Consider the following 27,922-nt stretch of genomic DNA (forward strand, 5'->3'; position numbering starts at 1 on the left):
CTTGTTTGGAGGTAGAGTTGTTGAGGGTGACTATAATTCTACGGTTTTCGCCCCGTCTGATAATCTCGTGTGGCCTAATTTTACCTTCCCAGCCCAATAGGTCATTTAGAATGTCATTTGTTAGTTTGGCCAAAGTATTACGATCCTCTCCCGGCTTTTCATTAATACCAGAAATTACAATGTTATTGCGTCTACGGTCTATTTCCAGTAAATCTAATTTAGCTGTTAACACTTCGATTTCTTTGTCCTTACTATCCAACTTTTCTTTTATATTATGCGAGAGGGAATCAAGGTCAAATCTAAGTGTTTCAATTTCAAGAGTTTGTTCTTCGACTTTTTCGATTCTCTCTTCATGTTCGTTGACTTTCCTAGTCACCTTATCGATCTTAGTTTTAAGAGCCGAGTTTATGTCCTCAATTTTTTTGGAAACCTGCGCTATTTCGTTTTTAACGTCTACATTGATTTTTTTTAAAGCTTCTTTCGTTTCTAATCTAGAGCTATCTAGGTCCCTGCTAACCTTCTTTATCTCATGCAAAATGTCACTTAGGCCTATTTCAACACTCATAATTAACACAATTTTTTGATATATTGTCAGATTACAAATTCAAGTTGGATAATGCAGCAATAGTAATTAGCAGTTTATAATGGGAGCACGAGCCAAAGTTGGTCACCAAAGTGGAATAGAAAGGTTTGTTACCTGCAAGTATACGGAGAGATTAGGTTCTGTCCAAGATAAGAGGCGCTCTGTTGCTTGTGGATCCTTGGTGAAGAATATAATAGTTCGGTGATAAGAAGTTTATTTTTTAAGAGTTCACTGACACGCAGGCGTTAACTTTGCGCTTAAAAAACGATATTTAACCCGAGACACGCCGATAATGTAATATAGAGTAGACGGAGCTAGTTCTTTGCGTTTTCGGTTTTTTAAGATTATTCACAGTTCATCGAGTTGTACGTCGTGGCGGAATTATCCCGAGGAATCAGGTGTATGGTGAATAGCGAGCGTCGTTTAAGTACTTGCAGGCGGGGTAGTTGTGCGATGGTGAGTAGCAGTCCGAGAGAATCGATGTTAATACTGCAAATTTACGAAGAGATCAGGTTCTGTCCAAGATAAGAGGCGCACTGTTGGTTATTGATCCTTGATGAGGAAAATAATAGTTCGGTGATAAGAAGTTTGTTTTTTAAGAGTTCACTGACACGCTGGCGTTAACTTTGTGCTTAAAAAACGATATTTAACCCGAGACACGCCGACAATATAATACACGGTAGGCGAAGCTAATTTTTGCGTTACCGGTTTTTTAAGTCTATTCGCAGTTTATCGAGTTGTACGTCGTGGTGAAATGCTCCCGAGGAATCAAGTGTAGGATGGATAGCGAGCGTCGTTTTAAGTACTTGCAGGCGGAGTAATTGTGCGATGGTAAGTAGCAGTCTGAGAGAGTCGATGTTAATCTGCAAGTATACGGAGAGATTAGGTTCTGTCCAAGATAAGAGGCGCTCTGTTGCTTGTGGATCCTTGGTGAAGAATATAATAGTTCGGTGATAAGAAGTTTATTTTTTAAGAGTTCACTGACACGCAGGCGTTAACTTTGCGCTTAAAAAACGATATTTAACCCGAGACACGCCGATAATGTAATATAGAGTAGACGGAGCTAGTTCTTTGCGTTTTCATTCAACAAACTGTTAAAATTCAATTTTAAATAAGAAATCGTTGTCACGGATATTGTATCTTGAAGAAAAAAAACATGCGATTTTTTCGGTACACTTTTGAATGCATTTTTTTTGGAGAAATGTTTGACCGAATTCAGCTTAATTCCCTATAAAACACTCTTTGAAAGTGATTTCATCTCGATTGAACAATAATTAAAAATTTACCTCGATTTTTAATAACATTTTCAAAATCGACGTTTCACGGCCAAAGAAGCATACTTTGAGTATTTCTTCACTATTTTCAAATATGTTCACTGAAACCATTATTTTTATACTTTTTGCTTTAATTCAAGCAATGTAACGATATTCATTCAAAAAACTGTTAAAATTCAATTTTCAGTAAGAAATCGTATTCACGGATTTTGTGTCTTGAAGAAGAAAAACCTGCGATTTTTTCGGTACTTTTTTGAATGAATTTTTTTCTGGAGAAATTTTTGACCGAATTCAGCTTAATTCCCCATAAAACACTCATTAAAAGTGATTTCATCTCGATTGAACAATAAATAAAAATGTACCTCGATTTTTAATAACATTTTCAAAATCGACGTTTCACGGCCAAAGAAGCATATTTTGAGTATTTCTTCACTATTTTCTAATATGACCACTGAAACCATTATTTTTGTAATTTTTGCGTTAATTCAAGCAAATGTAACGATATTCATTCAACAAACTGTTAAAATTCAATTTTAAATAAGAAATCGTTGTCACGGATTTTGTATCTTGAAAAAAAAAACATGCGATTTTTTCGGTACACTTTTAAATGCATTTTTTTCTGGAGAAATGTTTGACCGAATTCAGCTTTATTCTCTATAAAACACTCATTAAAAGTGATTTCATCTCGATTGAACAATAATTAAAAATGTACCTCGATTTTTAATAACATTTTAAAAATCGACGTTTCACCGCCAACGAAGCATATTTTGAGTATTTCTTCACTATTTACTAATATATTCACAGAAACCATTATTTTTATAATTTTTGCTTTAATTCAAGCAAATGTAACGATATTCAATCAAAAAACTGTTAAAATTAAATTTTTCAATAAGAAATCGTTGTCACGGATTTTGTATCTTGAAGAAGAAAAACATGCGATTTTTTCGGTACTTTTTTGAATGCATTTTTTTCTGGAGAAATTTTTGACCGAATTCAGCTTAATTCCCTATAAAACACTCATTAAAAGTGATTTCATCTCGATTGAACAATAAATAAAAATGTACCTCGATTTTTAATAACATTTTCAAAATCGACGTTTCACGGCCAAAGAAGCATATTTTGAGTATTTCTTCACTATTTTCAAAAATAACCACTGAAACCATTATTTTTAAACTTTTTGCTTTAATTCAAGCAAATGTAACGATATTCATTCAACAAACTGTTAAAATTCAATTTTAAATAAGAAATCGTTGTCACGGATTTTGTATCTTGAAGAAAAAAAACATGCGATTTTTTCGGTACACTTTTGAATGCATTTTTTTCTGGAGAAATTTTTGACCGAATTCAGCTTAATTCCCTATAAAACACTCATTAAAAGTGATTTCATCTCGATTGAACAATATATAAAAATGTACCTCGATTTTTAATAACATTTTCAAAATCGACGTAACTCGGCCTAAGAAAAACATTTTGAGTATTTGTTCACTATTTTCTAATATAACCACTGAAACCATTATTTTTGTAATTTTTGCGTTAATTCAAGCAAATGTAACGATATTCATTCAACAAACTGTTAAAATTCAATTTTAAATAAGAAATCGTTGTCACGGATTTTGTATCTTGAAAAAAAAAACATGCGATTTTTTCGGTACACTTTTAAATGCATTTTTTTCTGGAGAAATGTTTGACCGAATTCAGCTTAATTCCCTATAAAACACTCATTAAAAGTGATTTCATCTCGATTGAACAATAATTAAAAATTTACCTCGATTTTTAATAACATTTTAAAAATCGACGTTTCACCGCCAACGAAGCATATTTTGAGTATTTCTTCACTATTTACAAATATATTCACTGAAACCATTATTTTTATACTTTTTGCTTTAATTCAAGCAAATGTAACGATATTCAATCAAAAAACTGTTAAAATTAAATTTTTCAATAAGAAATCGTTGTCACGGATTTTGTATCTTGAAGAAGAAAAACATGCGATTTTTTCGGTACTTTTTTGAATGCATTTTTTTCTGGAGAAATTTTTGACCGAATTCAGCTTAATTCCCTATAAAACACTCATTAAAAGTGATTTCATCTCGATTGAACAATAAATAAAAATGTACCTCGATTTTTAATAACATTTTCAAAATCGACGTTTCACGGCCAAAGAAGCATATTTTGAGTATTTCTTCACTATTTTCAAATATAACCACTGAAACCATTATTTTTATACTTTTTGCTTTAATTCAAGCAAATGTAACGATATTCATTCAAAAAACTGTTAAAATTCAATTTTGCAATAATTCAATTCAATTCAATTCAATTCAAAATGTTTATTTTATTTGCATTACAGATACAGTATACCACGGGGCTAAGTCACATTGTGACTTGTAAGCCCCGTGCCTATCTGTTTAATTTAATATAACAATTTTAATTTAATCAAATAAAAATAGATTTAACAATGGTGTCTTATAATAAATAATGTTAAAGATTCATGAAAAAACTTAATGTATATATGTTATATCCACTTGAAATTAAACAATGGCATGGTATAACATAAAAAATTTAACAATCGTTGTCACGGATTTTGTATCTTGAAGAAGAAAAACGTGCGATTTTTTCGGTACACTTTTGAATGCATTTTTTTCTGGAGAAATTTTTGACCGAATTCAGCTTAATTCTCTATAAAACACTCATTGAAAGTGATTTCATCTCGATTTAACAATAATTAAAAATTTACCTCGATTTTTAATAACATTTTCAAAATCGACGTTTCACGGCCAAAGAAGCATACTTTGAGTATTTCTTCACTATTTTCAAATATGTTCACTGAAACCATTATTTTTATACTTTTTGCTTTAATTCAAGCAAATGTAACGATATTCAATCAAAAAACTGTTAAAATTAAATTTTTCAATAAGAAATCGTTGTCACGGATTTTGTATCTTGAAGATGAAAAACATGCGATTTTTTCGGTACTTTTTTGAATGCATTTTTTTCAGGAGAAATTTTTGACCGAATTCAGCTTAATTTCCTATAAAACACTCAATAAAAGTGATTTCATCTCGATTGAACAATAAATAAAAATGTACCTCGATTTTTAATAACATTTTCAAAATCGACGTTTCACGGCCAAAGAAGCATATTTTGAGTATTTCTTCACTATTTTCAAATATAACCACTGAAACCATTATTTTTATACTTTTTGCTTTAATTCAAGCAATGTAACGATATTCATTCAAAAAACTGTTAAAATTCAATTTTCAATAAGAAATCGTATTCACGGATTTTGTGTCTTGAAGAAGAAAAACCTGTGATTTTTTCGGTACTTTTTTGAATGCTTTTTTTTCTGGAGAAATTTTTTTTCTGGAGATGAAATCACTTTTAATTCGTGTTTTATAGGGAATTAAGCTGAATTCGGTCAAAAATTTCTCCAGAAAAAAATGCATTCAAAAAAGTACCGAAAAAATCGCAGGTTTTTCTTCTTCAAGACACAAAATCCGTGACAACGATTTCTTATTGAAAATTGAATTTTAAAAGTTTTTTGAATGAATATCGTTACATTGCTTGAATTAAAGCAAAAAGTATAAAAATAATGGTTTCAGTGGTTATATTTGAAAATAGTGAAGAAATACTCAAAATATGCTTCTTTGGCCGTGAAACGTCGATTTTGAAAATGTTATTAAAAATCGAGGTACATTTTTATTTATTGTCCTGACGAACATTTAATTTTTGGGCTTCCGTGGCTCAATGTTAGCGCGTTCGGCTGTTAATCAAAAGGTTGGTGGTTCGAGACCATCCGGGAGCGGTGTTGTGAGGTCTCAGATGTAGCGTGAAAAGTCAAACTTTTTCCATAATACGTGGTAACCATTTATTTTCTGAGCTTCCGTGGCTCAATGGTTAGCGCGTTCGGCTGTTAAGCAATAGGTTGGTGGTTCGAGCCCACCCGGGAGCGGTGTTTTGGGATCTCAAATGTAACGTAAATAGCCAAAGTTTTTCCACAATACCTGACGACCATTTCATTTTTGGGCTTCCTTGGCGCAATGGTTAGCGCGTTCGGCTGTTAACCGAAAGGATGGTGGTTCGAGCCCACCTGGGAGAGGTGTTGTAGGGTCTCAGATGTAACGTAAAAAGTCATAACTTATCCACAAAACCTAACAACCATTTAATTTCTGAGCTTCTGTGGCTCAATGGTTAGCGCGTTCGGCTGTTAACCAATTGGTTGGTTTTTCGAGCCTATCCGGGAGAAGTGTTGTGACGTCTCAGATGTAACGTAAAATGTCAGAGTTTTTCCACAATATCTGACGAACATCTAATTTTTGGGCTTGCGTGGCGCAATGGTTAGCGCGTTCAGCTGTTAATCGAAAGGTTGGTGGTTCGAGCCCACCCGGGAGAGGTGTTGTTGGGTCTCATATGTAACGTAGAAAGCCAAAGTTTTTCCACAATATCTGACAACCATTTAATTTCTGAGCTTCCGTGGCTCAATGGTTAGCGCGTTCGGCTGTTAACCAATAGGTTGGTGGTTCGAGCCCACCCGGGAGCGGTGTTGTGGGATCTCAAATGTAACGTAGAAAGCCAAAGTTTTTGCACAATAAATGACGACCATTAAATTTTTGGGCTTCCGTGGCGCAATGGTTAGCGCGTTCGGCTGTTAACCAATAGGTTGGTGGTTCGACCCCATCCGGGAGCGGTGTTTTGAGGTCTCAGATTTGACGTAAAAAGTCAAGGTTTTTACAGAATACCTGACGAGCATTTAACTTTTGGGCTTCCGTGGCGCAATGGTTAGCGCGTTCGGCTGTTAACCAATAGGTTGGTGGTTCGAGCCCATCCGGGAGCGGTGTTGTGAGGTCTCAGATGTGACGTAGAAAGTCAAGGTTTTTACACAATACCTGACGAGCATTTAACTTTTGGGCTTCCGTGGCGCTATGTTTAGCGCGTTCGGCTGTTAAACAATAGGTTGGTGGTTCGAGCCCATCCGGGAGCGGTGTTGTGAGGTCTCAGATGTGACGTAAAAAGTCAAGGTTTTTACACAATACCTGACGAGCATTTAATTTTTGGGCTCCCGTGGCGCAATGGTTAGCGCGTTCAGCTGTTAATCGAAAGGTTGGTGGTTCGAGCCCACCCGGGAAAGGTGTTGTGGGGTCTCAAATGTAACGTAGAAAGCCAAAGTTTTTCCACAATACCTGACGACCATTTAATTTTTGGGCTTCCGTGGCGCAATGGTTAGCACGTTCGGCTGTTAACCAATAGGTTGGTGGTTCGAGCCCATCCGGGGGCCGTGTTGTGAGGTCTCAGATGTGACGTAAAAAGTCAAGGTTTTCCACAATACCTGACAACCATTTAATTTCGGAGCTTCCGTGGCTCAATGGTTAGCGCGTTCGGCTGTTAACCAATAGGTTGGTGGTTCGAGCCCACCCGGGAGCGGTGTTGTGGGATCTGAAATGTAACGTAGAAAGCCAAAGTTTTTGCACAATAAATGACGACCATTTAATTTTTGGGCTTCCGTGGCGCAATGGTTAGCGCGTTCGGCTGTACACCAATAGGTTGGTGGTTCGACCCCATCCGGGAGCGGTGTTGTGAGGTCTCAGATGTGACGTAAAAAGTCAAGGTTTTTACACAATACCTAACGAGCATTTAACTTTTGGGCTTCCGTGGCGCAATAGTTAGAGCGTTCGGCTGTTAACCAATAGGTTGGTGGTTCGAGCCCATCCGGGAGCGGTGTTGTGAGGTCTCAGATGTGACGTAAAAAGTCAAGGTTTTTACACAATACCTGACGAGCATTAAACTTTTGGGCTTCCGTGGCGCAATGGTTAGCGCGTTCGGCTGTTAACCAATAGGTTGGTGGTTCGAGCCCACCCGAGAGCGGTGTTGTGGGATCTGAAATGTAACGTAGAAAGCCAAAGTTTTTGCACAATAAATGACGACCATTTAATTTTTGGGCTTCCGTGGCGCAATGGTTAGCGCGTTCGGCTGTTAACCAATAGGTTGGTCGTTCGACCCCATCCGGGAGCGTTGTTGTGAGGTCTCAGATGTGACGTAAAAAGTCAAGGTTTTTACATAATACCTGACGAGCATTTAACTTTTGGGCTTCCGTGGCGCAATGGTTAGCGCGTTCGGCTGTTAACCAATAGGTTGGTGGTTCGAGCCCATCCGGGAGCGGTGTTGTGAGGTCTCAGATGTGAAGTAAAAAGTCAAGGTTTTACCTCAATACCTGACGAAAATTTAATTTTTGGGCTACAGTGGCGCAATGGTCAGCGCGTTCAGCTGTTAACCGAAAGGTTGGTGGTTCGAGCCCTCCCGGGAGCGGTGTTGTGACGTCTCAGATGTGACGTAAAAAGTCAAGGTTTTTACACAATACCTAACGAGCATTTAACTTTTGGGCTTCCGTGGCGCAATAGTTAGAGCGTTCGGCTGTTAACCAATAGGTTGGTGGTTCGAGCCCATCCGGGAGCGGTGTTGTGAGGTCTCAGATGTGACGTAAAAAGTCAAGGTTTTTACACAATACCTGACGAGCATTAAACTTTTGGGCTTCCGTGGCGCAATGGTTAGCGCGTTCGGCTGTTAACCAATAGGTTGGTGGTTCGAGCCCACCCGAGAGCGGTGTTGTGGGATCTGAAATGTAACGTAGAAAGCCAAAGTTTTTGCACAATAAATGACGACCATTTAATTTTTGGGCTTCCGTGGCGCAATGGTTAGCGCGTTCGGCTGTTAACCAATAGGTTGGTCGTTCGACCCCATCCGGGAGCGTTGTTGTGAGGTCTCAGATGTGACGTAAAAAGTCAAGGTTTTTACATAATACCTGACGAGCATTTAACTTTTGGGCTTCCGTGGCGCAATGGTTAGCGCGTTCGGCTGTTAACCAATAGGTTGGTGGTTCGAGCCCATCCGGGAGCGGTGTTGTGAGGTCTCAGATGTGAAGTAAAAAGTCAAGGTTTTACCTCAATACCTGACGAAAATTTAATTTTTGGGCTACAGTGGCGCAATGGTCAGCGCGTTCAGCTGTTAACCGAAAGGTTGGTGGTTCGAGCCCTCCCGGGAGCGGTGTTGTGACGTCTCAGATGTAACGTAAAATGTCAGAGTTTTTCCAAAACACCTGACGAACATTTAACTTTTGGGCTTCCGTGGCGCTATGTTTAGCGCGTTCGGCTGTTAAACAATAGGTTGGTGGTTCGAGCCCATCCGGGAGCGGTGTTGTGAGGTCTCAGATGTGACGTAAAAAGTCAAGGTTTTTACACAATACCTGACGAGCATTTAATTTTTGGGCTCCCGTGGCGCAATGGTTAGCGCGTTCAGCTGTTAATCGAAAGGTTGGTGGTTCGAGCCCACCCGGGAAAGGTGTTGTGGGGTCTCAAATGTAACGTAGAAAGCCAAAGTTTTTCCACAATACCTGACGACCATTTAATTTTTGGGCTTCCGTGGCGCAATGGTTAGCACGTTCGGCTGTTAACCAATAGGTTGGTGGTTCGAGCCCATCCGGGAGCCGTGTTGTGAGGTCTCAGATGTGACGTAAAAAGTCAAGGTTTTCCACAATACCTGACAACCATTTAATTTCGGAGCTTCCGTGGCTCAATGGTTAGCGCGTTCGGCTGTTAACCAATAGGTTGGTGGTTCGAGCCCACCCGGGAGCGGTGTTGTGGGATCTGAAATGTAACGTAGAAAGCCAAAGTTTTTGCACAATAAATGACGACCATTTAATTTTTGGGCTTCCGTGGCGCAATGGTTAGCGCGTTCGGCTGTACACCAATAGGTTGGTGGTTCGACCCCATCCGGGAGCGGTGTTGTGAGGTCTCAGATGTGACGTAAAAAGTCAAGGTTTTTACACAATACCTAACGAGCATTTAACTTTTGGGCTTCCGTGGCGCAATAGTTAGAGCGTTCGGCTGTTAACCAATAGGTTGGTGGTTCGAGCCCATCCGGGAGCGGTGTTGTGAGGTCTCAGATGTGACGTAAAAAGTCAAGGTTTTTACACAATACCTGACGAGCATTAAACTTTTGGGCTTCCGTGGCGCAATGGTTAGCGCGTTCGGCTGTTAACCAATAGGTTGGTGGTTCGAGCCCACCCGAGAGCGGTGTTGTGGGATCTGAAATGTAACGTAGAAAGCCAAAGTTTTTGCACAATAAATGACGACCATTTAATTTTTGGGCTTCCGTGGCGCAATGGTTAGCGCGTTCGGCTGTTAACCAATAGGTTGGTCGTTCGACCCCATCCGGGAGCGTTGTTGTGAGGTCTCAGATGTGACGTAAAAAGTCAAGGTTTTTACATAATACCTGACGAGCATTTAACTTTTGGGCTTCCGTGGCGCAATGGTTAGCGCGTTCGGCTGTTAACCAATAGGTTGGTGGTTCGAGCCCATCCGGGAGCGGTGTTGTGAGGTCTCAGATGTGAAGTAAAAAGTCAAGGTTTTACCTCAATACCTGACGAAAATTTAATTTTTGGGCTACAGTGGCGCAATGGTCAGCGCGTTCAGCTGTTAACCGAAAGGTTGGTGGTTCGAGCCCTCCCGGGAGCGGTGTTGTGACGTCTCAGATGTGACGTAAAAAGTCAAGGTTTTTACACAATACCTAACGAGCATTTAACTTTTGGGCTTCCGTGGCGCAATAGTTAGAGCGTTCGGCTGTTAACCAATAGGTTGGTGGTTCGAGCCCATCCGGGAGCGGTGTTGTGAGGTCTCAGATGTGACGTAAAAAGTCAAGGTTTTTACACAATACCTGACGAGCATTAAACTTTTGGGCTTCCGTGGCGCAATGGTTAGCGCGTTCGGCTGTTAACCAATAGGTTGGTGGTTCGAGCCCACCCGAGAGCGGTGTTGTGGGATCTGAAATGTAACGTAGAAAGCCAAAGTTTTTGCACAATAAATGACGACCATTTAATTTTTGGGCTTCCGTGGCGCAATGGTTAGCGCGTTCGGCTGTTAACCAATAGGTTGGTCGTTCGACCCCATCCGGGAGCGTTGTTGTGAGGTCTCAGATGTGACGTAAAAAGTCAAGGTTTTTACATAATACCTGACGAGCATTTAACTTTTGGGCTTCCGTGGCGCAATGGTTAGCGCGTTCGGCTGTTAACCAATAGGTTGGTGGTTCGAGCCCATCCGGGAGCGGTGTTGTGAGGTCTCAGATGTGAAGTAAAAAGTCAAGGTTTTACCTCAATACCTGACGAAAATTTAATTTTTGGGCTACAGTGGCGCAATGGTCAGCGCGTTCAGCTGTTAACCGAAAGGTTGGTGGTTCGAGCCCTCCCGGGAGCGGTGTTGTGACGTCTCAGATGTAACGTAAAATGTCAGAGTTTTTCCAAAACACCTGACGAACATTTAACTTTTGGGCTTCCGTGGCGCAATGGTTAGCGTGTTCAGCTGTTAATCGAAAGGTTGTTGGTTCGAGCCCGCCCGGAAGAGGTATTGTGTGGTCTCAGATGTAGCGTAAAAAGTCAAAACTTTTCCACAATACGTGACAACCATTTAATTTCTCAGCTTCCGTGGCTCAATGGTTAGCGCGTTCGGCTGTTAACCAATAGGTTGGTGGTTCGAGCCCACCCGGGAGCGGTGTTTTGGGATCTCAAATGTAACGTAAATAGCCAAAGTTTTTCCACAATACCTGACGACCATTTAATTTTTGGGCCTCAGTGGCGCAATGGTTAGCGCGTTCAGCTGTTAACCGAAAGGTTGGTGGTTCGAGTCCACCCGGGAGAGGTGTTGTGGGGTCTCAAATGTAACGTAGAAAGCCAAAGTCTTTCCACAATACCTGACAACCGTTTAATTTCTGAGCTTCCGTGGCTCAATGGTTAGCGCGTTCAGCTGTTAAGCAATAGGTTGGTGGTTCGAGCCCAAACGAGAGAGGATTTGTGGGGTCTCAGAAGTAGCGTGAAAAGTCGTAACTTTTCAACAATACCTGACAACCAATTAATTATTGGGCGTCCATGGCGCAATGGTTAGCGCGTTCGGCTGTTAACCAATAGGTTGGTGGTTCGAGCCCATCCAGGAGCGGTGTTGTGAGGTCTTAGATGTGACGTAAAAAGTCAAGGTTTTTACACAATATCTGACGAGCATCTAATTTTTGGGCTTCCGTGGCGCAATGGTTAGCGCGTTCAGCTGTTAATCGAAAGGTTGGTGGTTCGAGCCCACCCGGGAGAGGTGTTGTGGGGTCTCAAATGTAACGTAGAAAGCCAAAGTTTTTCCACAATACCTGACAACCGTTTAATTTCTGAGCTTCCGTGGCTCAATGGTTAGCGCGTTCAGCTGTTAACCAACAGGTTGGTGGTTCGAGCCCACCCGGGAGCGGTGTTGTGTGATCTCAAATGTAACGTAGAAAGCCAAAGTTTTTCCACAATACCTGACGACCATTTAATTTTTGGGCTTCCGTGGCGCAATGGTTAGCACGTTCGGCTGTTAACCGAAAGGTTGGTGGTTCGAGCCCATCTGGGAGCGGTGTTGTGAGGCCTCAGATGTGAAGTAAAAAGTCAAAGTTTTACCTCAATACCTGACGAAAATTTAATTTTTGGGCTTCAGTGGCGCAATGGTTAGCGCGTTCGGCTATTAACCAAAAGGTTGGTGGTTCGAGCCCATCCGGGAGAAGTGTTGTGACGTCTCAGATGTAACGTAAAATGTCAGAGTTTTTCCACAATACCTGACGAACATTTAATTTTTGGGCTTCAGTGGCGCAATGGTCAGCGCGTTCAGCTGTTAACCGAAAGGTTGGTGGTTCGAGCCCAAACGAGAGAGGTTTTGTGGGGTCTCAGATGTAGCGTGAAAAGTCGTAACTTTTCAACAATACCTGACAACCATTTAATTTCTGAGCTTCCGTGGCTCAATGGTTAGCGCGTTCGGCTGTTAACCAATAGGTTGGTGGTTCTAGCCCATCCGGGAGCGGTGTTGTGATGTCTCAGATGTAACGTAAAATGTCAGAGTTTTTCCACAATACCTGACGAACATTTAATTTTTGGGCTTCCTTGGCGCAATGGTTAGCGCGTTCGGCTGTTAACCGAAAGGTTGGTGGTTCGAGCCCATCCGGGAGCGGTGTTGTGAGGTCTCAGATGTGAAGTAAAAAGCCAAAGTTTTTCCACAATACCTGACAACCGTTTAATTTTTGGGCTTCCGTGGCTCAATGGTTAGCGCGTTCAGCTGTTAACCAATAGGTTGGTGGTTTGATCCCACCCGGGAGCGGTGTTGTGTAACGTAGAAAGCCAAAGTTTTTCCACAATACCTGACGACCATTTAATTTTTGGGCTTCCGTGGCGCAATGGTTAGCGCGTTCGGCTGTTAACCAATAGGTTGGTGGTTCGAGCCCATCCGGGAGCGGTGTTGTGAGGTCTCAGATGTGACGTAAAAAGTCAAGGTTTTTACACAATACCTGACGAGCATTTAATTTTTGGGCTCCCGTGGCGCAATGGTTAGCGCGTTCAGCTGTTAATCGAAAGGTTGGTGGTTCGAGCCCACCCGGGAAAGGTGTTGTGGGGTCTCAAATGTAACGTAGAAAGCCAAAGTTTTTCCACAATACCTGACGACCATTTAATTTTTGGGCTTCCGTGGCGCAATGGTTAGCACGTTCGGCTGTTAACCAATAGGTTGGTGGTTCGAGCCCATCCGGGAGCCGTGTTGTGAGGTCTCAGATGTGACGTAAAAAGTCAAGGTTTTCCACAATACCTGACAACCATTTAATTTCGGAGCTTCCGTGGCTCAATGGTTAGCGCGTTCGGCTGTTAACCAATAGGTTGGTGGTTCGAGCCCACCCGGGAGCGGTGTTGTGGGATCTGAAATGTAACGTAGAAAGCCAAAGTTTTTGCACAATAAATGACGACCATTTAATTTTTGGGCTTCCGTGGCGCAATGGTTAGCGCGTTCGGCTGTACACCAATAGGTTGGTGGTTCGACCCCATCCGGGAGCGGTGTTGTGAGGTCTCAGATGTGACGTAAAAAGTCAAGGTTTTTACACAATACCTAACGAGCATTTAACTTTGGGCTTCCGTGGCGCAATAGTTAGAGCGTTCGGCTGTTAACCAATAGGTTGGTGGTTCGAGCCCATCCGGGAGCGGTGTTGTGAGGTCTCAGATGTGACGTAGAAAGTCAAGGTTTTTACACAATACCTGACGAGCATTTAACTTTTGGGCTTCCGTGGCGCTATGTTTAGCGCGTTCGGCTGTTAACCAATAGGTTGGTGGTTCGAGCCCATCCGGGAGCGGTGTTGTGAGGTCTCAGATGTGACGTAAAAAGTCAAGGTTTTTACACAATACCTGACGAGCATTTAATTTTTGGGCTCCCGTGGCGCAATGGTTAGCGCGTTCAGCTGTTAATCGAAAGGTTGGTGGTTCGAGCCCACCCGGGAAAGGTGTTGTGGGGTCTCAAATGTAACGTAGAAAGCCAAAGTTTTTCCACAATACCTGACGACCATTTAATTTTTGGGCTTCCGTGGCGCAATGGTTAGCACGTTCGGCTGTTAACCAATAGGTTGGTGGTTCGAGCCCATCCGGGAGCCGTGTTGTGAGGTCTCAGATGTGACGTAAAAAGTCAAGGTTTTCCACAATACCTGACAACCATTTAATTTCGGAGCTTCCGTGGCTCAATGGTTAGCGCGTTCGGCTGTTAACCAATAGGTTGGTGGTTCGAGCCCACCCGGGAGCGGTGTTGTGGGATCTGAAATGTAACGTAGAAAGCCAAAGTTTTTGCACAATAAATGACGACCATTTAATTTTTGGGCTTCCGTGGCGCAATGGTTAGCGCGTTCGGCTGTACACCAATAGGTTGGTGGTTCGACCCCATCCGGGAGCGGTGTTGTGAGGTCTCAGATGTGACGTAAAAAGTCAAGGTTTTTACACAATACCTAACGAGCATTTAACTTTTGGGCTTCCGTGGCGCAATAGTTAGAGCGTTCGGCTGTTAACCAATAGGTTGGTGGTTCGAGCCCATCCGGGAGCGGTGTTGTGAGGTCTCAGATGTGACGTAAAAAGTCAAGGTTTTTACACAATACCTGACGAGCATTAAACTTTTGGGCTTCCGTGGCGCAATGGTTAGCGCGTTCGGCTGTTAACCAATAGGTTGGTGGTTCGAGCCCACCCGAGAGCGGTGTTGTGGGATCTGAAATGTAACGTAGAAAGCCAAAGTTTTTGCACAATAAATGACGACCATTTAATTTTTGGGCTTCCGTGGCGCAATGGTTAGCGCGTTCGGCTGTTAACCAATAGGTTGGTCGTTCGACCCCATCCGGGAGCGTTGTTGTGAGGTCTCAGATGTGACGTAAAAAGTCAAGGTTTTTACATAATACCTGACGAGCATTTAACTTTTGGGCTTCCGTGGCGCAATGGTTAGCGCGTTCGGCTGTTAACCAATAGGTTGGTGGTTCGAGCCCATCCGGGAGCGGTGTTGTGAGGTCTCAGATGTGAAGTAAAAAGTCAAGGTTTTACCTCAATACCTGACGAAAATTTAATTTTTGGGCTACAGTGGCGCAATGGTCAGCGCGTTCAGCTGTTAACCGAAAGGTTGGTGGTTCGAGCCCTCCCGGGAGCGGTGTTGTGACGTCTCAGATGTGACGTAAAAAGTCAAGGTTTTTACACAATACCTAACGAGCATTTAACTTTTGGGCTTCCGTGGCGCAATAGTTAGAGCGTTCGGCTGTTAACCAATAGGTTGGTGGTTCGAGCCCATCCGGGAGCGGTGTTGTGAGGTCTCAGATGTGACGTAAAAAGTCAAGGTTTTTACACAATACCTGACGAGCATTAAACTTTTGGGCTTCCGTGGCGCAATGGTTAGCGCGTTCGGCTGTTAACCAATAGGTTGGTGGTTCGAGCCCACCCGAGAGCGGTGTTGTGGGATCTGAAATGTAACGTAGAAAGCCAAAGTTTTTGCACAATAAATGACGACCATTTAATTTTTGGGCTTCCGTGGCGCAATGGTTAGCGCGTTCGGCTGTTAACCAATAGGTTGGTCGTTCGACCCCATCCGGGAGCGTTGTTGTGAGGTCTCAGATGTGACGTAAAAAGTCAAGGTTTTTACATAATACCTGACGAGCATTTAACTTTTGGGCTTCCGTGGCGCAATGGTTAGCGCGTTCGGCTGTTAACCAATAGGTTGGTGGTTCGAGCCCATCCGGGAGCGGTGTTGTGAGGTCTCAGATGTGAAGTAAAAAGTCAAGGTTTTACCTCAATACCTGACGAAAATTTAATTTTTGGGCTACAGTGGCGCAATGGTCAGCGCGTTCAGCTGTTAACCGAAAGGTTGGTGGTTCGAGCCCTCCCGGGAGCGGTGTTGTGACGTCTCAGATGTAACGTAAAATGTCAGAGTTTTTCCAAAACACCTGACGAACATTTAACTTTTGGGCTTCCGTGGCGCAATGGTTAGCGTGTTCAGCTGTTAATCGAAAGGTTGTTGGTTCGAGCCCGCCCGGAAGAGGTATTGTGTGGTCTCAGATGTAGCGTAAAAAGTCAAAACTTTTCCACAATACGTGACAACCATTTAATTTCTCAGCTTCCGTGGCTCAATGGTTAGCGCGTTCGGCTGTTAACCAATAGGTTGGTGGTTCGAGCCCACCCGGGAGCGGTGTTTTGGGATCTCAAATGTAACGTAAATAGCCAAAGTTTTTCCACAATACCTGACGACCATTTAATTTTTGGGCCTCAGTGGCGCAATGGTTAGCGCGTTCAGCTGTTAACCGAAAGGTTGGTGGTTCGAGTCCACCCGGGAGAGGTGTTGTGGGGTCTCAAATGTAACGTAGAAAGCCAAAGTCTTTCCACAATACCTGACAACCGTTTAATTTCTGAGCTTCCGTGGCTCAATGGTTAGCGCGTTCAGCTGTTAAGCAATAGGTTGGTGGTTCGAGCCCAAACGAGAGAGGATTTGTGGGGTCTCAGAAGTAGCGTGAAAAGTCGTAACTTTTCAACAATACCTGACAACCAATTAATTATTGGGCGTCCATGGCGCAATGGTTAGCGCGTTCGGCTGTTAACCAATAGGTTGGTGGTTCGAGCCCATCCAGGAGCGGTGTTGTGAGGTCTTAGATGTGACGTAAAAAGTCAAGGTTTTTACACAATATCTGACGAGCATCTAATTTTTGGGCTTCCGTGGCGCAATGGTTAGCGCGTTCAGCTGTTAATCGAAAGGTTGGTGGTTCGAGCCCACCCGGGAGAGGTGTTGTGGGGTCTCAAATGTAACGTAGAAAGCCAAAGTTTTTCCACAATACCTGACAACCGTTTAATTTCTAAGCTTCCGTGGCTCAATGGTTAGCGCGTTCAGCTGTTAACCAACAGGTTGGTGGTTCGAGCCCACCCGGGAGCGGTGTTGTGTGATCTCAAATGTAACGTAGAAAGCCAAAGTTTTTCCACAATACCTGACGACCATTTAATTTTTGGGCTTCCGTGGCGCAATGGTTAGCACGTTCGGCTGTTAACCGAAAGGTTGGTGGTTCGAGCCCATCTGGGAGCGGTGTTGTGAGGCCTCAGATGTGAAGTAAAAAGTCAAAGTTTTACCTCAATACCTGACGAAAATTTAATTTTTGGGCTTCAGTGGCGCAATGGTTAGCGCGTTCGGCTATTAACCAAAAGGTTGGTGGTTCGAGCCCATCCGGGAGAAGTGTTGTGACGTCTCAGATGTAACGTAAAATGTCAGAGTTTTTCCACAATACCTGACGAACATTTAATTTTTGGGCTTCAGTGGCGCAATGGTCAGCGCGTTCAGCTGTTAACCGAAAGGTTGGTGGTTCGAGCCCAAACGAGAGAGGTTTTGTGGGGTCTCAGATGTAGCGTGAAAAGTCGTAACTTTTCAACAATACCTGACAACCATTTAATTTCTGAGCTTCCGTGGCTCAATGGTTAGCGCGTTCGGCTGTTAACCAATAGGTTGGTGGTTCTAGCCCATCCGGGAGCGGTGTTGTGATGTCTCAGATGTAACGTAAAATGTCAGAGTTTTCCACAATACCTGACGAACATTTAATTTTTGGGCTTCCTTGGCGCAATGGTTAGCGCGTTCAGCTGTTAATCGAAAGGTTGGTGGTTCGAGACCACCCGGAAGAGGTGATGTGGGGTCTCAGATGTAGCGTGAAAAGTCGTAACTTTTCAACAATACCTGACAACCATTTATTTTCTGATCTTTCGTGGCTCAATGGTTAGCGCGTTCGGCTGTTAACCAATAGCTTGGTGGTTCGAGCCCACCCGGGAGCGGTGTTTTTGGATCTCAAATGTAACGTAAATAGCCAAAGTTTTTCCGCAATACCTGACGACCATTTTTTTTGGGCGTCCGTGGCGCAATGGTTAGCGCGTTCGGCTGTTAACCGAAAGGTTGGTGGTTCGAGCCCATCCGGGAGCGGTGTTGTGAGGTCTCAGATGTGAAGTAAAAAGCCAAAGTTTTTCCACAATACCTGACAACCGTTTAATTTTTGGGCTTCCGTGGCTCAATGGTTAGCGCGTTCAGCTGTTAACCAATAGGTTGGTGGTTTGATCCCACCCGGGAGCGGTGTTGTGTAACGTAGAAAGCCAAAGTTTTTCCACAATACCTGACGACCATTTAATTTTTGGGCTTCCGTGGCGCAATGGTTAGCGCGTTCGGCTGTTAACCAATAGGTTGGTGGTTCGAGCCCATCCGGGAGCGGTGTTGTGAGGTCTCAGATGTGACGTAAAAAGTCAAGGTTTTTACACAATACCTGACGAGCATTTAATTTTTGGGCTTCCGTGGCACAATGGTTACCGCGTTCAGCTGTTAATCGAAAGGTTGGTGGTTCGAGCCCACCCGGGAGAGGTGTTGTGGGGTCTGAAATGTAACGTAGAAAGCCAAAGTTTTTCCACAATACCTGACGACCATTTAATTTTTGGGCTTCCGTGGCGCAATGGTTAGCGCGTTCGGCTGTTAACCAATAGGTTGGTGGTTCGAGCCCATCCGGGAGCGGTGTTGTGAGGTCTCAGATGTGACGTAAAAAGTCAAGGTTTTTACACAATACCTGACGAGGATTTAACTTTTGGGCTTCCGTGGCGCAATGGTTAGCGCGTTCGGCTGTTTTCCAATAGGTTGGTGGTTCGAGCCCATCCGGGAGCGGTGTTGTGAGGTCTCAGATGTGACGTAAAAAGTCAAGTTTTTTGCACAATACCTGACGAGCATTTAGCTTTTGGGCTTCCGTGGCGCAATGGTTAGCGCGTTCGGCTGTTAACCAATAGGTTGGTGGTTCGAGCCCACCCGGGAGCGGTGTTGTGTGATCTCAAATGTAACGTAGAAAGCCAAAGTTTTTCCACAAAATCTGACAACCATTTAATTTCTGAGCTTCCGTGGCTCAATGGTTAGCGCGTTCGGCTGTTAACCAATAGGTTGGTGGTTCGAGCCCACCCGGGAGCGGTGTTGTGGGATCTCAAATGTAACGTAGAAAGCCAAAGTTTTTGCACAATAAATGACGACCATTTAATTTTTGGGCTTCCGTGGCGCAATGGTTAGCGCGTTCGGCTGTTAACCAATAGGTTGGTGGTTCGACCCCATCCGGGAGCGGTGTTTTGAGGTCTCAGATTTGACGTAAAAAGTCAAGGTTTTTACACAATACCTGACGAGCATTTAACTTTTGGGCTTCCGTGGCGCAATGGTTAGCGCGTTCGGCTGTTAACCAATAGGTTGGTGGTTCGAGCCCATCCGGGAGCGGTGTTGTGAGGTCTCAGATGTGACGTAAAAAGTCAAGGTTTTTACACAATACCTGACGAGCATTTAACTTTTGGGCTTCCGTGGCGCTATGTTTAGCGCGTTCGGCTGTTAACCAATAGGTTGGTGGTTCGAGCCCATCCGGGAGCGGTGTTGTGAGGTCTCAGATGTGACGTAAAAAGTCAAGGTTTTTACACAATACCTGACGAGCATTTAATTTTTGGGCTCCCGTGGCGCAATGGTTAGCGCGTTCAGCTGTTAATCGAAAGGTTGGTGGTTCGAGCCCACCCGGGAAAGGTGTTGTGGGGCCTCAAATGTAACGTAGAAAGCCAAAGTTTTTCCACAATACCTGACGACCATTTAATTTTTGGGCTTCCGTGGCGCAATGGTTAGCACGTTCGGCTGTTAACCAATAGGTTGGTGGTTCGAGCCCATCCGGGAGCCGTGTTGTGAGGTCTCAGATGTGACGTAAAAAGTCAAGGTTTTCTACAATACCTGACAACCATTTAATTTCGGAGCTTCCGTGGCTCAATGGTTAGCGCGTTCGGCTGTTAACCAATAGGTTGGTGGTTCGAGCCCACCCGGGAGCGGTGTTGTGGGATCTGAAATGTAACGTAGAAAGCCAAAGTTTTTGCACAATAAATGACGACCATTTAATTTTTGGGCTTCCGTGGCGCAATGGTTAGCGCGTTCGGCTGTAAACCAATAGGTTGGTGGTTCGACCCCATCCGGGAGCGGTGTTGTGAGGTCTCAGATGTGACGTAAAAAGTCAAGGTTTTTACACAATACCTAACGAGCATTTAACTTTTGGGCTTCCGTGGCGCAATGGTTAGAGCGTTCGGCTGTTAACCAATAGGTTGGTGGTTCGAGCCCATCCGGGAGCGGTGTTGTGAGGTCTCAGATGTGACGTAAAAAGTCAAGGTTTTTACACAATACCTGACGAGCATTTAACTTTTGGGCTTCCGTGGCGCAATGGTTAGCACGTTCGGCTGTTAACCAATAGGTTGGTCGTTCGACCCCATCCGGGAGCGGTGTTGTGAGGTCTCAGATGTGACGTAAAAAGTCAAGGTTTTTACATAATACCTGACGAGCATTTAACTTTTGGGCTTCCGTGGCGCAATAGTTAGCGCGTTCGGCTGTTAACCAATAGGTTGGTGGTTCGAGCCCATCCGGGAGCGGTGTTGTGAGGTCTCAGATGTGACGTAAAAAGTCAAGGTTTTCCACAATACCTGACAACCATTTAATTTCTGAGCTTCCGTGGCGCAATGGTTAGCGCGTTCGGCTGTTAACCAATAGGTTGGTGGTTCGAGCCCATCCGGGAGCGGTGTTGTGAGGTCTCAGATGTGACGTAAAAAGTCAAGGTTTTTACACAATACCTGACGAGCATTTAACTTTTGGGCTTCCGTGGCGCTATGTTTAGCGCGTTCGGCTGTTAACCAATAGGTTGGTGGTTCGAGCCCATCCGGGAGCGGTGTTGTGAGGTCTCAGATGTGACGTAAAAAGTCAAGGTTTTTACACAATACCTGACGAGCATTTAATTTTTGGGCTCCCGTGGCGCAATGGTTAGCGCGTTCAGCTGTTAATCGAAAGGTTGGTGGTTCGAGCCCACCCGGGAAAGGTGTTGTGGGGCCTCAAATGTAACGTAGAAAGCCAAAGTTTTTCCACAATACCTGACGACCATTTAATTTTTGGGCTTCCGTGGCGCAATGGTTAGCACGTTCGGCTGTTAACCAATAGGTTGGTGGTTCGAGCCCATCCGGGAGCCGTGTTGTGAGGTCTCAGATGTGACGTAAAAAGTCAAGGTTTTCTACAATACCTGACAACCATTTAATTTCGGAGCTTCCGTGGCTCAATGGTTAGCGCGTTCGGCTGTTAACCAATAGGTTGGTGGTTCGAGCCCACCCGGGAGCGGTGTTGTGGGATCTGAAATGTAACGTAGAAAGCCAAAGTTTTTGCACAATAAATGACGACCATTTAATTTTTGGGCTTCCGTGGCGCAATGGTTAGCGCGTTCGGCTGTAAACCAATAGGTTGGTGGTTCGACCCCATCCGGGAGCGGTGTTGTGAGGTCTCAGATGTGACGTAAAAAGTCAAGGTTTTTACACAATACCTAACGAGCATTTAACTTTTGGGCTTCCGTGGCGCAATGGTTAGAGCGTTCGGCTGTTAACCAATAGGTTGGTGGTTCGAGCCCATCCGGGAGCGGTGTTGTGAGGTCTCAGATGTGACGTAAAAAGTCAAGGTTTTTACACAATACCTGACGAGCATTTAACTTTTGGGCTTCCGTGGCGCAATGGTTAGCGCGTTCGGCTGTTAACCAATAGGTTGGTCGTTCGACCCCATCCGGGAGCGGTGTTGTGAGGTCTCAGATGTGACGTAAAAAGTCAAGGTTTTTACATAATACCTGACGAGCATTTAACTTTTGGGCTTCCGTGGCGCAATAGTTAGCGCGTTCGGCTGTTAACCAATAGGTTGGTGGTTCGAGCCCATCCGGGAGCGGTGTTGTGAGGTCTCAGATGTGACGTAAAAAGTCAAGGTTTTCCACAATACCTGACAACCATTTAATTTCTGAGCTTCCGTGGCTCAATGGTTAGCGCGTTCGGCTGTTAACCAATAGGTTGGTGGTTCGACCCCATCCCGGAGCGGTGTTGTGAGGTCTCAGATGTGACGTAAAAAGTCAAGGTTATAAAGATGAAGGTTAATTTGTCTCACTTAATTTAAATTCGAATTTTTAACTAGCACTCTCGGCAACGGCCATATCTTAGGCCGAGTTACGTCGATTTTGAAAATGTTATTAAAAATCGAGGTACATTTTTATTTATTGTTCAATCGAGATGAAATCACTTTTAATGAGTGTTTTATTGGAATTAAGCTGAATTCGGTCAAAAATTTCTCCATAAAAAAATGCATTCAAAAAAGTACCGAAAAAATCGCAGGTTTTTCTTCTTCAAGACACAAAATCCGTGAATACGATTTCTTATTGAAAATTGAATTTTAACCGTTTTTTGAATGAATATCGTTACATTGCTTGAATTAAAGCAAAAAGTATAAAAATAATGGTTTCAGTGGTTATATTTGAAAATAGTGTAGAAATAATCAAAATATGCTTCTTTGGCCGTGAAACGTCGATTTTGAAAATGTTATTAAAAATCGAGGTACATTTTTATTTATTGTCCTGACGAACATTTAATTTTTGGGCTTCCGTGGCTCAATGTTAGCGCGTTCGGCTGTTAATCGAAAGGTTGGTGGTTCGAGCCCATCCGGGAGCTGTGTTTTGGGATCTCAAATGTAACGTAAATAGCCAAAGTTTTTCCACAATACCTGACGACCATTTAATTTTTGGGCGTCCGTGGCGCAATGGTTAGCGCGTTCGGCTGTTAACCGAAAGGTGGTGGTTCGAGCCCAGCCGGGAGCGGTGTTGTGAGGTCTCAGATGTGAAGTAAAAAGACAAAGTTTTACCTCAATACCTGACGACCATTTAATATTTGGGCTTCCGTTGCGCAATGGTTAGCGCGTTCGGCTGTTAACCGAAAGGTTGGTGGTTCGAGCCCACCCGGGAGCGGTGTTGTGGGATCTCTAATGTAACGTAAAAAGCCAAAGTTTTTCCACAATACCTGACGACCATATTTTTTTTGGGCGTCCGTGGCGCAATGGTTAGCGCGTTCGGCTGTTAACCGAAAGGTTGGTGGTTCGAGCCCATCCGGGAGCGGTGTTGTGACGTCTCAGATGTTACGTAAAATGTCAGAGTTTTTCCACAATACCTGACGAACATTTAATTTTTGGGCTTCCGTGGCGCAATAATTAGCGCGTCCAGCTGTTAATCGAAAGGTTTGTTGTTCGAGCCCACCCGGGAGCGGTTTTGTGGGATCTCAAATGTAACGTAGAAAGCCAAAGTTTTTCCACAATACCTGACTACCATTTAATTTTTGGGCTTCCATGGCGCAATGGTTAGCGCGTTCGGCTGTTAACCGAAAGGATGGTGGTTCGAGCCCACCTGGGAGAGGTTTTGTAGGGTCTCAGATGTAACGTAAAAAGTCATAACTTATTGTTGTGTGTTTGTACGACTACACAGGAGTTGATACTTTAAAACTATGGTTTTATTTACAATGATTTATACATGATCGAGGTCCGAGATAGACTGAATTTTTAACACAGAGAGGGGGCCTTTTTATACACGAGAGATTAGATAAATAATAGACATTAAGCTAATATGGGGCTGTTCATAAACTGGCCTACTAATAATACAAAGCATAATGTCACATCCCCTTTTTTTATACAAATAAGAATGCGTTTTATAAATTTAACTTAGTCGATGGCTTTGAGATTCTTCCGGATCGTGTTACTGTCCCTTTGTCGTCTTTTGGCAATTTGCTTCTTGTCTTTCTCTTATTCGTACTTTCCGGTGACCTCGTGGTATTGGACTCAGATGGATCAGCTCGCAAGTTCTCTCTGTCGGTATCTTGAATGTTTTCAGCATTGCATGGATGATTGTCGTGGGCTGGCTCAGAGACAGGTTCCTCTCGATCAATGATGTTTGGTGGATCTATGACGTCCTCTGGGCCAATACTTGATTCCGGAGTGAAAGACTTGATTCCGTGATTTTGATGACTGTCCGGTAGGGGAACTAGATGGAACCGGTTTCTTCGAATCCTTCCTTTAGACGTCTCGATTATATATGATCGGGGCTCCTCTGCTTTCTCGACAACGGTTCCTTCTTTGCGTAAATCGGTTATCCATACCCTTTTCCCAAGATCTAATTTGTGTAGCTCTCTGACTCTATGGCGTTGGTCGTAATTTCGTTTCTGAGTTTTTTTCTGCGTTAGTGATGTTTCTTTGATACGTTCTGCTGATAAGATCGTCGGGACAAGCATGTTTGACGGTAATGGGAGCGTTGTTCGGAGATGGCATTTGTGCTGGACTGATACCATTGGACGTCGGTGTAGATCGGTACGCCAAGAGTGCCAAAGGGATGTTGTCAGATTTCTTTAAAATGGATTTCGCTGTCTTTACTGCTGCTTCTGCGAACCCATTACTTTGAGGATATCTTGGGCTGCTCGTGATAGATCGAAATCCATATTTCTTGGAGAATGCGATGAATTCCAAGGTTCTTGTCGCTGATAAATTAGTGCCATTATCGCTGCGGACCACCTCTGGAATTCCGTGTCGTGCAAATATATCTTCGATGATCTCGATGACAGTTTTTGTAGTTTGATCTTTCATTCGAGCCAATTCCAGATATTTTGAGTAGTAGTCCATCATGACCAGGTACCATTTTCCCCCATGATGTAGCATATCTATGGCAACTGCTTGCCATGGTCGTTCGGGTAAGCTTGTTGGCTTTAAGGGCTCATGAAAGTTGACTGATTCTTTGAGACATCGTTCGCATCTTTTCACCTTATCTTCGATTTCCCGTGAAATTCCAGGCCACCAGACGGATTGTTTGGCTCTTTCTCGACATTTGACGATTCCCATGTGATCTTGATGAATTCGATCCCTTATTTCTGGACGCATGGAACTTGGAATGAGCAGTCTGCTGCCTTTCATGATGATTCCGTCTTGGATGGTGATTTCATGCCTGTAGCTGAAGTAGTCATTACAACTACTGTGTACGCGTTTTTTCTCCGGCCATCCATGTTCGAGGTAACGTTGTAATGTTCTGCATGTAGCATCTTCCTGTTGTTTATGAAGAATTTCCGCAAGCTTTGGATCTGTAGTGGGTAGGTTCATCATTACTAACTGTACGTGAGCAGAAATTTCTTGTTGTAGCTCGTTGTCGTCAACGTCTATCAACGGAGCTCTAGACAATGTATCAGCGGCAACTAAGGATTTTCCAGGCACGTAGGAGACCTTGTACGAGTATCGCATCATGCGTAGACGTAGCCTTTGCAGTCTCGGAGATAAATCGTCCAGTTGTTTCGAATGCAATATGGAAACAAGGGGCTGATGATCAGTTTCTAGCTTTATTGTTATACCCGTTATGAAATCCTCAAATCGCTGGCATGCCCACGTTAATGCATACGCCTCCTTCTCGATCTGCGCATAGCGTTGTTCTGTCGAGGATAATGTCTTCGAGGCATAGGCAATGACTTTGTAAGTTCCATTGGCTTGTTCTTGTCGAAGTATTGCTCCAATCCCATAGCTTGACGCATCGGCGGATACTACTGTTGGCTTCCTCGGATCGAAGATACCCAAAACAGGCTTGCTTGTGAGCGTCGTCTTGAGGTATTTGAAGGCCATTTCTTGACTTGGGCCCCAAATCCAGCTGTTCTTGGTGCTCAATAGACTACTTAGTGGTTTAAGCTGCTCGGCCATTCGGGGAATGAACTTTCCAAGATAATTTACCATTCCTAATAGACGACGTAGCTCTGCGACATCAGATGGTGATTTCATCTCGACTATGGCTCGAACCTTCTCCTCGTCTGGACTGATCCCGGCACTGTCTATTACGTGCCCCAAAAACTTGATCCTTTTGACTCCAAAGAGGCATTTCCTTTCATTGAGCGTGACTCCTTGGTCTTTCAATCTTTCGAGAACTTCCTTTAGGTTTTCATCAAGTTCGGCCATGTCCTTGCCCCATACTAGAATGTCGTCCTGATGACAAACTGTGTTCTTGACGCCTTCAATATACGAAGACATTTGGCTTTGGTAGTGCTCGGATGCAGATGTTAAACCAAAGGGCAGGCAATTGCAGAAATATCTTCCAAATGGCGTCATGAAAGTCGTTAGTAATATGGAGTCCGGATGTAGCGGTATCTGCCAATAACCGGAATTACAATCAAGTTTTGAGAAGATCTTGGCTCCAGCCAGTCGTCCAAGCGTATGGTCTACAGCCGGTATCTGGTACCGTTCACGTTGTACGTAGTTATTCAGTTGCGTATAATCCACGCATATCCTTAATTCGCCAGAATCCTTTCTCACGACCACCATGGGAGCGCACCAGTCTGTGGGGTCCTCGACTCTCCGGATTACTCCCAAGTCCACCATTCGTTTCAATTCAGCTTCGACTTGTGACATCAAAGGAATCGCAACTCGACGTGGAGTCGTCACTGCATACGGTACTGCGTTCGGTTTCAGCTTCAGTTTGTAGCTTCGTTTGACTCGTCCTAAGCCGGTAAATAGTTGAGGATAATGGTCCTTTGGTCTTATACTCGTCTCCGTGAGTTGCAGCTCATCGATTCTTTGAACTATTTTCAGGTCTTCACTTGCTCTGAGGCTTAGAAGTGGAACTTGCAATTGGTCGATGACATAGACCTTGTCATGGATGGTGGTATCTCTACTTGACAGGTAGGCTTCAATGAAACCTTTGCAGTTAATCAAGGTCTTCCCTGGTCCAAACAGACGTCGGTCAGATTTATTCAGTGCTAAGTCTTGAAATTTCGCCTTGTACAGCGAGTCTGGTAATACGCAAACGTCCGCGCCGGTATCTATCTTGAATTGAACTTGCTTTGCATTAATCCTAATGTTTACCATCCAACGATCTTGTATCTCGTCGCTGCTGACTTTTCCCAAGAACGTATCCATTGGCGTTGAGTCATCATCATCCACAGAGATCATTTGCGATGTGACCTCACGATTGTAGTTGGTGGTTGACCTTTGACACACACGCTCGTAGCGGCCAATCTTCTTACACTTCCTGCAAACTGCTCTATATGCTGGGCATCGCTCTCGATTGTGTTTCTCGAACATTCCGCATTTCTTGCAGGTATCTGAAGTAACCTTTTGATCGCGTTGAATTGGTCTTGAAGGATGAGTTGCTCTTGGTCGCCTGTTCTCCTTCGTCTGAGAGGTGTTTCGAGAGCCAAGCTTTTCGACAACAGCCGGAGTTCCGTTTTTATAACTTCCTGCGTTTAATTCTTGTTGTTGTCGGCGAACTTCTTCGGCATGGCGGGCGGTTGAGATCGCTTTCTCCAGTGTAAGGTTTCCGTCTAGTTGCATTTTTTCCGACAGGGCTTTGTCTCGCACCCCGACTACTATTCGGTCTCTCAGCAATTCGTCTTGGAGAGTTCCGTAGGCACATTTCTCAATCTGGGCTCGACACGCGGTGATAAACTCTTCTTCCGGGTCGCCATCTTGCTGAACTCGTGAGTTGAAGGTTGCTCGCTCGTAGATAACGTTCCTCCGGAGAATGAAATGTCCTTCGAATTTATTCATAACGACATTGAAGTCAGACTTCTCTGCATCGGTGGCAAACGTAAATGACAAGAATACGTCATCAGCTTTGTCGCCCATCATGTATATTAACGCGTTGACTTGTTCCTCTCCTGTCTTGGAACTAAGACCGGACGCGGATCTGAATCTCTCGAACCTCCTCCTCCATCGGGGCCACTCATTGGAATTCGAAAAGTTGAATTCGCAAGGCGGTTGCACTTGAAAGGCTGCGGCGTTCTGCATTTTCCGTGTCGAGGTAGACCGCAAATCTAGTCGATTACTGATTAACGAATTAAAGCTAACCGTGATATCGCGCGACTAAATACCACATT

The 27,922-nt window shown here is 43.8% G+C and overlaps 1 protein-coding gene and 8 non-coding genes across 9 annotated transcripts; 8 read left to right on the forward strand and 1 right to left on the reverse strand.

The window, feature by feature from the left end:
* Positions 1 to 927: 927 nt before the first annotated feature.
* Positions 928 to 27,833, reverse strand: LOC149650259 (uncharacterized). The gene is made up of 4 exons (XM_089849204.1): positions 24,283 to 27,833; positions 23,786 to 24,218; positions 1,289 to 1,446; positions 928 to 1,072 (listed from the first exon to the last, which is right to left on the reverse strand). The coding sequence occupies exons 1-4, from the start codon at positions 27,831 to 27,833 to the stop codon at positions 928 to 930; spliced, it is 4,287 nt and encodes a 1,428-aa protein (XP_089705330.1).
* Positions 7,350 to 7,422, forward strand: TRNAY-GUA (transfer RNA tyrosine (anticodon GUA)). The gene has a single exon. It is a non-coding gene; the product is annotated as a tRNA-Tyr (tRNA).
* On the forward strand, positions 9,554 to 9,626 carry TRNAY-GUA (transfer RNA tyrosine (anticodon GUA)). Its single transcript has one exon. It is a non-coding gene; the product is annotated as a tRNA-Tyr (tRNA).
* Positions 12,347 to 12,419, forward strand: TRNAN-AUU (transfer RNA asparagine (anticodon AUU)). Its single transcript has one exon. It is a non-coding gene; the product is annotated as a tRNA-Asn (tRNA).
* Positions 13,657 to 13,729, forward strand: TRNAY-GUA (transfer RNA tyrosine (anticodon GUA)). The gene has a single exon. It is a non-coding gene; the product is annotated as a tRNA-Tyr (tRNA).
* On the forward strand, positions 14,537 to 14,609 carry TRNAY-GUA (transfer RNA tyrosine (anticodon GUA)). Its single transcript has one exon. It is a non-coding gene; the product is annotated as a tRNA-Tyr (tRNA).
* TRNAN-AUU (transfer RNA asparagine (anticodon AUU)) lies at positions 17,330 to 17,402 on the forward strand. Its single transcript has one exon. It is a non-coding gene; the product is annotated as a tRNA-Asn (tRNA).
* Positions 20,107 to 20,179, forward strand: TRNAY-GUA (transfer RNA tyrosine (anticodon GUA)). The gene has a single exon. It is a non-coding gene; the product is annotated as a tRNA-Tyr (tRNA).
* TRNAY-GUA (transfer RNA tyrosine (anticodon GUA)) lies at positions 21,428 to 21,500 on the forward strand. Its single transcript has one exon. It is a non-coding gene; the product is annotated as a tRNA-Tyr (tRNA).
* Positions 27,834 to 27,922: the final 89 nt, after the last annotated feature.

The sequence above is a fragment of the Phalangium opilio genome, unplaced genomic scaffold (assembly GCF_054372755.1).
Source record: "Phalangium opilio isolate 3A_F unplaced genomic scaffold, DU_Popi_V2 ptg000087l_1, whole genome shotgun sequence".
Classification (NCBI taxonomy): domain Eukaryota; kingdom Metazoa; phylum Arthropoda; class Arachnida; order Opiliones; family Phalangiidae; genus Phalangium; species Phalangium opilio.